Source organism: Barbatula barbatula, assembly GCF_947034865.1.
Source record: "Barbatula barbatula genome assembly, chromosome: 15".
Taxonomy (NCBI): domain Eukaryota; kingdom Metazoa; phylum Chordata; class Actinopteri; order Cypriniformes; family Nemacheilidae; genus Barbatula; species Barbatula barbatula.
In genome coordinates, this window is record NC_136778.1 from 6,473,982 (window position 1) to 6,486,350 (window position 12,369).

The 12,369-nt window shown below is 41.7% G+C and overlaps 1 protein-coding gene across 1 annotated transcript; it reads right to left on the reverse strand.

The window, feature by feature from the left end:
* Window positions 1-578: 578 nt before the first annotated feature.
* Window positions 579-12,139, reverse strand: ivns1abpa (influenza virus NS1A binding protein a). Its single transcript, XM_079474666.1, has 15 exons — window positions 11,381-12,139; window positions 7,417-7,669; window positions 6,958-7,092; window positions 6,335-6,504; window positions 6,167-6,242; window positions 5,895-6,068; window positions 5,540-5,665; window positions 3,700-3,807; window positions 3,173-3,299; window positions 2,853-3,080; window positions 2,635-2,756; window positions 2,414-2,540; window positions 2,198-2,329; window positions 1,899-2,072; window positions 579-1,807 (listed from the first exon to the last, which is right to left on the reverse strand). The coding sequence occupies exons 3-15, from the start codon at window positions 7,066-7,068 to the stop codon at window positions 1,551-1,553; spliced, it is 1,932 nt and encodes a 643-aa protein (XP_079330792.1). The 5' UTR covers window positions 7,069-7,092; window positions 7,417-7,669; window positions 11,381-12,139; the 3' UTR covers window positions 579-1,550.
* Between the last annotated feature and the right edge of the window lie 230 nt (window positions 12,140-12,369).

Genomic DNA, 12,369 nt, shown 5'->3' on the forward strand with positions numbered 1-12,369 from the left:
GTTGCTATTTTGGTTGTCATGGTTTTACTTAATACAAGACATATTCCACATATGGGTGAAAAGTAATACATGTCCTCAATGATAATTCTTTCACGCACTTAAAAAGTCCACGAGAGTAACAACTGATACTTTTTAGACGGTAAGTCTGTTATATAAATACTTGACCATCGGTTAGTTTTAAACTATCGTTTTAATTTGATATTTTATGAACAAGATTCTAATAAAGTTTCAGAGTAACAGTAAATGGCTTACTTAACCTGACATAGTCATTTTTAATATCTGACAGGTTACATTTTTGAGCAAAGTACATTATTTAGCATTGCTGGCTAGTTGTATGTAGTTTGACTAGCTTTAAATTAAATTTGTTAAATAGCACAGCTTGCTTTTACACTTTCAAGTGGTTACCTCTGGAAAACATGACCTAGACTTTCCCTTCATCCCTTCCCATTTATAACTAAACCCTAGTGTAATCCCACCAGGATAACGTAACCCTCAATTTAATCCCACCAGAATTAGGTTTAAGAGATTAAATGTTAAAATGTAGCAATACACTTTCTAGATAAATGACAAACAGAAATAAATTTCCATAGGTTGAAATGGTTTATTAGTAAGGAAATATCAGCTCATAATAACAAATGTGATACAGATTTATCCCAATTTAGTTTTAAGAGAAAATAAATCATTGGAGCCAAAAGAACTCGGTCACATCCAAATTAAAGCTAAACGATAGATACTTTTAAAAATGTATCAAGAAACAACCATTTTCTCACTTGCATGAATCTGTCAAAAACTGTTAATAAAATATCTAATGAGCATTGAAGCATGGTTGACTATGCATTTACTAAACTGGCACGGATTAAAGTTTATAACCTCACAGGTGTTGTGGGTCTGCTATCTAATCTGTCTATTGGTTACTTAGCAGTGTATCAAAAATATAAAAAAGGCCATCTTTAAAGATTGGTTAGTTATCAGCATCATGGCTGGATGACAAGGAAAAAGCCATGTTATTCAACATTTTGTAAAATAAGGCTTTGTATACGCATGGAGCTTCAAATAAAGCAAGCCAAAATCACCAAGAAGCGTAGAAAAACTAATTCAACCAGTCACTTCCTTAAATGGGTTCAACCAATCAAACCTCAGAGATGCTTAAACTTCCCCCGAAAATGAAATATTCCAAAGCACTCAAATCTAAACGGTGCACTCGATGTGAAATAAATGTTGGCATTCTTCATGAACAGGAAATAAAACTGAAAGAAAAATGAAACGAAACAATATATACAACACAAAAAATAAAGTATGCAATATGCAAAGGCTTAATGTTGCTTTCAGCAACCCCCAACTAACCCCCCCCACCCAAACACTAAGAAAAGTCAGCCTATTGGGTGACTTCAATGCAAACCCCCCACGAGACCCCATCACACCCCCGCGCACCCTCCTAAACCCACCCACCCGCATACATCAAGGACATTACAAAGCACGATTACGTCACTAAGCCTGTTAGTTTGAGTGAGTCCCCCCCTCCCACCCGATTGGTTTCCCACCCCTGGCTCTTAGGAATTGGTGAAGGCATCTGCACACGGGCTCCATTCGTCTGTTTTTGGGTTGTAGGCCTCAAATGTATTGAGGAAGTCGTTTCCGTCAAAGCCACCGATGGCGTAGATGATTTCATTGAGCACGGCCGCGCCGGCATTGCTGCGTGGCGAGTTCATGCTACCTAGCATTCTCCATTCGTTTTGGGCAGGGTCATACATTTCAACGCAACGCAGGGCATGAGAGCCATCGAAGCCTCCCACCACATAGAGTTTACCTGAGAGAACAGACATTGGTCACTATCGATAAAGCACTCAACACTCTGTAAATGTCCTGTGCTATGAATTGGTGTCTTTTGCTCTGCTTACCTTCATGGACAGCCACTCCGGCTCCTCTGCGGGCTATGTTCATTGGGGCAACAAGGGTCCAGGTGTTGTTTTCTGGATTGTAGCGCTCCACACTATTCAGGCAGTTCCACGACTCGGCTCCTCCAATCACGTACATGAATCCTTCCAACTCGCACACAGCAGCTTGATGCCTCCCTATGCAAGCAAAAATCATGTTGAGAACAGATCCATCTTTTTATCAAATGTAATCCCCACTGTACGCCAAGCTCTTAAATGCCCGATATCACTCTGGTGTGGTGTATTTTGAAATGTTGACTTACTGATGTTTAATGGGGCACAGCTGGTCCAGGCCTTGCTGACAGGGTCAAAAACATCACAGTTCTTCAGGCCTTTCTGTCCACACGGATCTGATCCTCCAACAACATACAGCTTGTTGCTCAAAGAGCAGACACCTGCGCAAAGTCAAACATGCATCAGATGCATCTAAACCTACATTGTCATGGTTTTAAGACTTGGGGGTGTCTCATCCTTCTTACCTGCATTGCATCGGTTAGTTCTGAGCTCTGGCACTTGAGTCCACTCGTCTGTGTTTGTGTTGTAAGTCTCCCCACAACTCAATTCATCAGAATGGCCATTGGACCCACCCATCACATAAAGCTGATCCTGATTGGTTAACAACACAACGGGAAAAATTATTAGCACTTCCACAGGCTGAGAATTAATCTATCCAAGTATACATTTAACTGTATGTACAAACCATGAGCACTGCCATCTGAAATCTCGCACGCGGAGTCCTCATCGGGGCAATGAACGTCCAGCTGTCAGTGTTCAGGTCGTAACATTCTACAGTCCTCAGGCATTCTTCACGGTTGTAACCACCTAAGTACGAGATCATCTTTAAGACCATGTACTTCTCAAAGAAAGAAGATGTACTCTTTGAGAAACCTCTTAGGACAAATGTTTCTATCCACTGACCTGCAGCGATGAGTCGACCGTTCAAAGCAGCAGTGCCCAGGCCGGAGCGAGCATAGTGCATAGGTGCCAGCAGCTTATCCGGCTCTTCCTCAAGCGGCTGACCGTCAAAGCTCATGCTTTTGGTTAGACAAGGGGTGGCCGAGGGCGAGGCCTGGGGACTGCTGCGTCCATGTAGAAAGATCACACACAGCACACCATTCAACACAGCCAGACACAGGTACGTGTGGTCTAAAAGGAGAAAAGGAAGATGGAGATCAATTGTGAATATCTGTGTGAACTTGAAACACAATTCTTAATTATCTGAAGGTGTGCAGACGTACTGCTGGTCTTCTCCGAAGCGATGTATTTCCATTCTTGCTTGCAGGGATGTTTGGTGGATCCAGGGGAGAGGCTGCCAGAGGAGCTGGTGCTCAGCTGTCGGTGTACTTTCTCACGTGGGGGCTTCTTCTGCAAAGGCACAGTGCAGCTACAGACTCCGAGCCCATGGTCCACACAAAAACAACCTCACACAAAGCCAGACCCGGTCTAGGTGTTTGCCCAACTCAACATCTTACCGGTTCTGATGGCTGCATCAGATTAAACTAACGTATAGGTAATCTAACCCAATGGAAAGCCACACTATAAGCAGTCCACAGTTCCACTCAATCACACACACACACACACACAAAAACACCCAAACACACACAAACACTAGGCTGAGGTCAAATACCCATAATCTCCGGCTCACCAGCCCAGCACAACAAAGAAGCTCCTTGGCCAGAACTAAACTAAAATCTCAAAAGCAGGTCTGAGTTTACTACAGCCTGCTGCTGTCCAGCATGAGAACAGCTCGGCGCTGGTTGTGTACCTGCACAAACTGGATGTGGTCATCCTCAGTGCCGAACACCTCAGCCTGCCCGTCAAGCAGACTCCCATCGAGCAGCTTGTGATCAGCCGAATAGTACAGCGTTTGCACCTGCAAAACACACAGCGACAATAGAACCCATGTGGCTGTCTTCATGACAACAGAGCACCCAATAACGTGGGAAAAGGAAGGTTATGAAGAGGGGTGCAGATCCACTTCTTGCCGCCGATCTGCGAGGCGCTGGTGAAAAAGCTTCTTTAAGAATATGAACATACTGTCTTCATACTGCTTCAGCATCAGATTCTGGATGGGGACATTTCAAAAGATCTTCAGCACTTTCTGGCCAATGGCTCCACTGTAAATAGCAGATTCGGGATCACAATACTATTCACCACAAAGGATTGTGGGAAACTTCATTTGTCAGTTTGGAGAAGGAAATAAGAAAAACAAGCGACGTCAATGCGTTCAGCTGTCATTCTGCCACCATCTTCACAGCTGAGGAGGTTAGTCAAGTCAGACGTCATCACAAACTCTGGTTAGCCGTTTTCACATTTTACAGCTCAAAAGATTTTTGATATAAAAAATGCTCTTGGCTCATTTTTAAGATTAAAGAAAAATAAATAAAGAAACAATCCATTAAATGAACTCAAATAATGTATTTGCCTTTGCATCATGTCTAATGTTTGTGCGAGAAGTGTGTTGGCGTGAATTGCAAAGCACTGCTTAAAATGACGCCTCAATCAATCTAATTAAATGGGTCACGTTTATGTGTAAAGTTATGCTTTTATTGTGTTTCAAATCATGTAACTTTAAAGCATACTGTACGTGTCCATCCCTAGTGGGAATATGTCTTCTAAAATCGGTTCCTTGTTCCATTTATTTTCAGAGTCATCAAGCTGCAATCAGTTTCCACTTCTTAAAAAAAGGCTTTGTTACAGCACCTTGAGTGTGTTTAAGGATGATGGCTCACTTCCATTCTTTCATTTGAACATAATCGGAAAACTTCTTTCAACTTTTCATAGTGGTGAAAGTATAAAGTGTCTCTCTTCCTCACATTCATGAACTTTATATAAAAGGCATGTAAGTGTATGCATAAGCAATTGCATAACTACATTCAAATGCGAGTTTGGAGAGTACCGCAGAAGGCCACTGTCTGGGTTCTAAATAGAGAATTTGCAGCGTTTCGGAGAGTTATTCTTAAGTGTCAAGTTAGGTAAGTGTACTGTTGTCGGTGCATTTTATTAGCAGATGAGAGCCTAGCGCTTGTCCTGCCATGGCTCCCTCTTTTTGTTATTTTCATTCTTTTCATTGACTCTTTACCCTGGAAGGCCCCAGTCTTGGTTTTCTTCAGTCTTGTGAGAATCCTGCTGATGTTTGCTCTAATAAACCTAAGGAGAGATAAATCAGCGGGGAGGAAGAACTGTTAGTGCTGGTTCCCAGAGCACAAACACACACTCATACACCTGCTTAAAAAAAAAAGAGATATCACTGAAAAGGCATCATGCCAATTCGCTCTCTGCAAGTGTTTCAAACAGAACGACTTCTGTACAGCACTGAGCAATCAGGCTTTTAGTTCTGCTCACCTGGACTAACCACTTGCCTGTGCAGAGGGTGTAACAGCCCCGTTCTGTACCTAAATGTATATACTTAAAAACCCGGGGTGATTCGTGGGTGACGGGGAGAGGAAACAACAAATATGGAAGGCAGAGAGAACAAAAGCAACCGACCTCTACCGTTAGGATGGCCGGTGTGAGCGGACCTGTTAAATCTGTGAATGGGATGAAATACGAGGGGAAAGGGGAGGGAAGGAAGAGCAGAGCTCACAGCGGAGGGCACTACTGACCTCCTCCATCAGTCTCTCCAGCGGTTCGCCGTTATCCCACAGGCTGCGCTGAACCCAGCCAATCACCTTTGAGTAAAGCTTTCCATTGCTAGGCAAGGACAGGTTATCTTCCAGCATCACCTCCAACTATAAACACAAAATGAATTTGATGTTTACCACAAATGCATTATTCAAATATGCACATATGCTTGATGTTTCCAAAATCTAACCCTTACTTTAAATCAACTCATCGCCTGGTTTGTTGACGATTAAACGGGTGTTTCAGATAAAGGAACATCTAAAACTCCTTTGGGTTTTTTTCTAAAACAGGGTTGTTAACCACCATAGTAGATGTTCAAAGATCTAAAGCTCTAACCTTAAGGCGTGGCAGCTTAAGGAAATCCTCTTGAACAGACACCTCCAGAAGATGCTCCTGGATATAGATGTCAATCTTGTTCAGCAAACGTGCATCTCCCATGCAGCTGGCAAAATTGCGATAGGAGATAGCACTCTGGGAATCCATCTTGGAAAGAAGGTAGTCACCACAGATCTGCAAGCAAGTTAAAAATAAAAGTCAGTTAGGACTGTATTTAAAGTAAAACCCATTCAATCACATGCACAATAGAAAGTATAAAATGCAAGTCCTACCTGCTTCACACGGTCCATTTTGAGTCGTTTAGCTGCAGAGTAAACCTCTTTAACAAGCTCCTTGTCTGCCTTTAACCTGCAGAGAGCAACATTGGCATACTGGTCAGATACAAATCTCTTTGGCTTGCTGTAACTTGTGTTTCTATATCTTGTGTGTTTGTCTCTTACTGGGCAGTGTAAGCATAGTTAAGAAGGATCTCCACAGCCTCAGGGTCCAAATCTTCAAATTTCACATGGGAGATGCCATGAGGCTCCAGGTCACTGTTAAAGATCTCAAACAGGTATGGACTGCAGCAGGCCAGCACGGCCCGATGAGCCATCAACTCATGACCGCATACCTGCAAGGGTTAAAGGGCAAAGGTTAACACCATCACTATGATGACACAGTGTCAAAGGTCTATTCCATTTACAAAATTGCAAACTAAAGTAAACTGAAAAGCTAGAAAAACTGGATTTAGTCTTTGCTAAATTTGACCTGGGCCAGGTCAAGAAAGCCCAACCTAAAGTCTAAATGGTATTCTTGGTATATTCTCTAGGTTTGTTAGGTTTCTGAGGTGTTTGTCAATGTTTTATACTTAGTTCTACTCTGTAATGCAACTACAATTTCTTAAACCTTCCTTTGGGCCTTTGAAACCTTGAGAATATAAAGAGTTTTATATCGTCTGGTAAAAAATGTCACTCAGCTAAAGGCCATTTGAAATTCCAGGAGCTGCGTCTAATGAACCACACTCTTCCCTGTCTCACATTTCAGGTGTGATCAACACCCACGGTGTTGAAAAAGGGTGTGTTACCTGAAGTCTCACATCACAGAACTGGCCGTTCTTTCTTAGGGCGTTCATCTTGGCCACGGTGGAATCCAGGAAACTTTCGTCCTCAAATATCAAATATCCGTTGGGAATCATTTTTGCTCGTTTTGGAAATTAAGCCTTTGAAAAAGTAAAATATGGCATAAAGAAAGTGTTAGTCAGATACGTCAAAACACCTTGGTCCTTTAAATGTGGCTTAGCATCTAACCCACATTGTGTATACACAACACCCACAAATAGACACGATATAGAGCTGGTCATAAAGCATTCAGTCTGCAATAAATTGCTCTTTTATGACATATCGCTAATTGCTCCCTGAATTCTTTCTAAGTCGCTTTGGATAAAAGCGTCTGCTAAATGAATAAATGTAAATGTCTGTAAACACTACAAATCCATCCTATTCTCTCCAAACAACACGCATGCATGTTTAAATAATGTGCTTACCTAATACTAAATGACGTACGTCTGGGAGATAGTTTTCAGAAAGCCGTGAAAAGCACAAGTGAAGTTGAGCCAGGGACGGGAGTGCCTAGGTCTTCCTTCACTACGTTTTGGGTGTTAACGGCAATGCCAGCGGGCACGGTAGGGGGGGCAGAGGTGACTCAAACTCTCAGGCTTAGAGTGACTGCAATCAAGTCCTCGGGTGTCCCGTTGGCTATAGACTCAAACCTTTTCTGTGTTGATCGTGCATTATAACCTACAGGACAAGGAACAAAGAAACAAGGGGTTAAAATGACAGCGCATTCTCTGGAACAATGATCACATCAATGGCCATTTCTAGAACATAATACCTCAGGCGGTGACCCACAACGCAATTTAACAACTAATTGTGACGTCAAATAAACAACAATCACAGCTCAAGGGCAAAACTCTACCAGAGAGACTGACCCAGGCCCCCGGCTTTACGGTAGTGATGATTTATAGAGCTAAACACGAGTCTCATCCATGATGAGCGCTTACTCCTGCAGCACACAGCGTTCGAATTAATCCAAGCTTATGCAAACCTAAGTCAAAAAGCTTCTTGCTAACGCACACTTCAACCCTTGCCATCACCTATCCTGCGGTCAGTCAGTCCTGCTCGCCTTTTAATAACCCCAGCATGAAAATTCCCTCCAATCTCCTCCCGCTAACCACATGGCTGACACACCCATATGCTTCCGTAATTTTCCACAAGTCTTTTTAGCCAGCAGATGGCTCACTTTAAGGGTGGAGGATGGCCACAAAGCCAACAAATCACAGAGGAATTTTGATGGACTTATCACGTTCCCACAATGAGATGACAACAGCTGTTTGGGGGGGGGGGGGGAAGAAAAAACCCAAAATGAAAACAAACAAGATTCAGTATGTGGAGTTCACACGCTTTACATAAAAAACCTGTTGGTGTTTTTCCACTCACACCTTTCAGCCACACATTTCAAGATGGACAGTGGTGGCTTTTCAGTCAACTACCCAGCATCACTTGTTTTATCTTGTCTAGATTTACAAAAACCATAACATATTAAATTTACACAAACCACTGACCAAATCTCAATTGTCCACAATCAAGGTTGTTGCCTTAATCTTAGGCCACCAGCGACTAGTCCACTAGGGAACCGATTATCTAAACCAGTGCATTCACAGGCCAGACACCAGACAAAGCCTATGGTGACTGTGCACTTTCAAATGAACTACAACAAATCAGCCTATTGTGTGCTGACAACCACAACATCTTCAGGCAATTATTGATGGAGACAATGTTACAAAGACAAGACACACTGAAATGTGCAGTGATGGAAAAACACATTGAAAGACGGTTTTGTACGTGATTTTCTTTTTATCCCCTCTGGCATGCGGTAAACAGCATGCTCAGAAAGTTCGCGTGGGTCTGTCGGCAGACAAGAGAGAGGGGGCAACACGCAGCAACAGTTGTTCTATTCACTTTGTAGCCATCCTAAACAGATAACCCAGATTGGCCAACAACTTATTGCATCGCTTAAGGCCCAAAAAACTATTTGAAGAGGATCCTTGTATGGAATCTTAGATAGATCTAACAGCTGTGTCTAGCCCATGACCATAGGCAGTATGAGTATATAATTGTTTCAGTATGTCATAAGACTCAAGTCACAGTGATATCTGTGAAAATACATTACTCAGTGTCACATGTTCACAGCCTTCCAAGCTTTTACATTTATTCTATCAAAGGCCATTTAAAGTACATCTTATCAATATACATGTGTTCCCTGGAAATTAAACCCATGCCATGACCTTAGCATTGTTGCACAGCATGCTCACAGTCTGCCAGTTGAGTCTCCGCCATCTAGGGTAACAAAAAAAGGTCTAACATACATTTATTTTTAAATCAGCACATTCCCTGATGTATCTTTGAGCTAATGAAATAATGCTATGGTCCAACCAAACACAATTGCATTGTAAAACACTGTGAATTTCCAAAGGTTATCTGACATTTGGAAAAACGCTAGATTTCTCTATCTAACCGATATACAGACTGCACTTTCCAATACAGCATAAACCCAAAGACCAAGGCTACGGAAGTCAGAGCCTTGCCTAATGAAAAAAATGAAACTCCTTATTAAAATGACGGGATAAAAAATATATAAATTATCACAATAATGATTTTTCAGAATATATTTTTTTAATATTACTAAGCTGCTTTCTGAACTATATCACAATCAAGCGGGACAAAGCATTTTGAGTTTAAGCTATTACAGAGTGCTGTTCTTATCTTCATTTCTAACTAATGCCAAGCCTTATAAAATAAGGTTAATGGGAGAACAGATTTAATAGAGTAAACTAACAATGCAACGCACATGACCTCCCGCATGAGAACACAGTAGAAAATTGAATTATCCTTCGCTATGAACGGAAAAAGCCCAAAAGAAGGGATAAGATACCATGTAGATCATTCTGCAATCTTTGTCAACACGTTACAAATGTGTCCAAAATCTTTGCCAACATCAGAAAACAGCGTCTCATCACATTCTTCTAGAGTTAACTAGATTTGAGAAATTTTAACAAATAATGAAAATACACAAGCAAAGGTCACATTTGCTAAACACAAATTAAGCTCTGGGCCTTGCAATTAGGTCACATATAAGTCCATGTATTGTTGTGAAACCCCTTTGAGGAAGTCAAATTTCATCCTGGAGATTTCATGTGTATGATACAGAGCGTAAATGGGATGTATTGTGATGTATGAGTGGGGGGCGATCAGAAATGATTGCATGAGAAATTGGGTTATTTGTTGAGAGAAATCTAGCAAATAAAATAAGCATATATTAAGCAAGAAATCTCCCTCTAATATAACTTTTTTTCCTAAATCATATAATGTATAAATAATGGACATAACCATCTCGGCAAGAATAAAAAATCCGTTTAAAAAATTGCATGGGAATGTTAGGTTCATTTGTTGAGAGAAATCAAATCAAATAATGTCGAGCAAGAAAGGCATTGATAGAAAATTCCCTCCAATATAACTTTTTTAAATCATATTTTATAATTTATAAATAATGGACATGAGCATCACGGCAAGAATAATAAAATCGGTTTTAAAAAACCGAGATATATTACGTTAAATGGCGATAGTAAATGACCAGGTCACCGCCCCGACACATTCCACGAATGCTGATTGGCCAGAACGCACGATTCCGAGCGATGCTATTGGCCAAATCGTGAGTCCATCAATACACCTCGAAGACGTGCCACTTTTCCCGCACAATGAGGCTTGCGTTATCAGAAGACGACCCTCTACCCTCGCCAAAGTATAATGTAAAATCCAAAACTAGGTCAGTGGGACCTGGTCGATATATTTCTCAATTCTTACAAACCATCGGTTAGAACATCTGCGTTAAAATACACGAACACTGCTTTCAACGAAACACAACGGCAAGCATTAACCTTGACAAATCGCTCCCGTGCTGGTGTTCACTCATTTATACCAAGTCGTATTTGTTTTCCTCGAAGGAATTTCGTGTAAACATGCCTTTTGCTACGCTGCAATGTATTATAAACGTCCTAATCGACAGGCTGGCAATCGAGGTTGTGACTAACGTTAACGTTACTAAGGTTACAGCTGTTTATTTGTCGTGTTCTAACGTTAAATTAAAACTGGGCAGTTTTTACATCGTACTACATTAAAATGGCGCTGTCCATGTATAATATTGGAACGGTAAAACCTCATTCTGCTGCGCACAGTTCACACATAAAACCCAGGCGAGTATTTTAAATAACGTTCATTCATATCAATAATCTGATGATCTGCTTACAGGTCATCATTACAGTAATCGTATTAGTACATACATACAAGTATCTTCACGCAAAACAGCTGTCGTCCTGTGAAAGACCTAACGTTGAACCAGGGGCCACACGAGACTCAAAAGCTTCACGCGTTCTCCATCCATGGCGGTCTTACCTGATCTGTTTGACAGTAGACGATAGTAGACATATTTAAGGTAAATTCAGAGCCGTTGGTTGTGGATATGCAAAAGAAATCGATGTGGCACGTTCCTGTGTCCGTAGGGTTCCGCTACTGTTAGATATGAGCTCGAGCTTGCATTGACGCTGGAGCACGCGCTCAACAAAAGCCACGGGGCTGTCTTGACCTGACGTCAGACCGGAGCCACGCCTGCGGAAAAGTACCGACGGACTGTGCGGGGAGGTTGGGTGCTTAATTGAGCGGGGCTGAGAAACTGATCAAATAGATGGGGGTAGATTCATCTTTTTCGCAGTTAGCTGCGTTTTTCTTCTTTCTTCTGTGATTTGGCGCAGTAATCACGTAGAGCGTAATTTCAGCATTTGGTTAAATAAACCGTTACAGGAATTGGAAAACCAGTAGAACGTCATTACATTCTACTGGAATGCCCAAAACACGCTTCTACATTCTTTCTAAATTATTGTACATAAACATTGTTATATATTGCACCCTTTTTATCAAAACACTGTATACTACACACAGACTAACTTGAATAAAGTGAAAATAGGAAGTTAAGCTCTTCCTGTGATGCAGGAACGTGTGATGTCAGGGCCAAAAATCCCTCAGTGACCTCTCTCTCTCCTGCACAGGTTAGGTTTAGTGCGCCTCAGGTTGTAAATCTCAATTGGATTAATGGATCACGAGCACGACTATAGACACATGGGCGCAGGGCAGTGCTTAACTGCCCATTCTGAAACCGCCAACCAGTGTAATTCACTCAACACATCACGACGGTAACAGGGCATCTAGAAACATCCTGACCATTGTGAGCAAATCCTCCGCAACAACTGAGCCGACAAGCTATTGTCGACACGCGGATCAGGTGTTTCAAAAACAAAGTTGAATGCATAACTGAAGGATTGGATTAAACTAGATCCTGTTTACCTGTGGAGGTATTTGTGCTCCTATCAGGGGGCAGAATTTGAGCT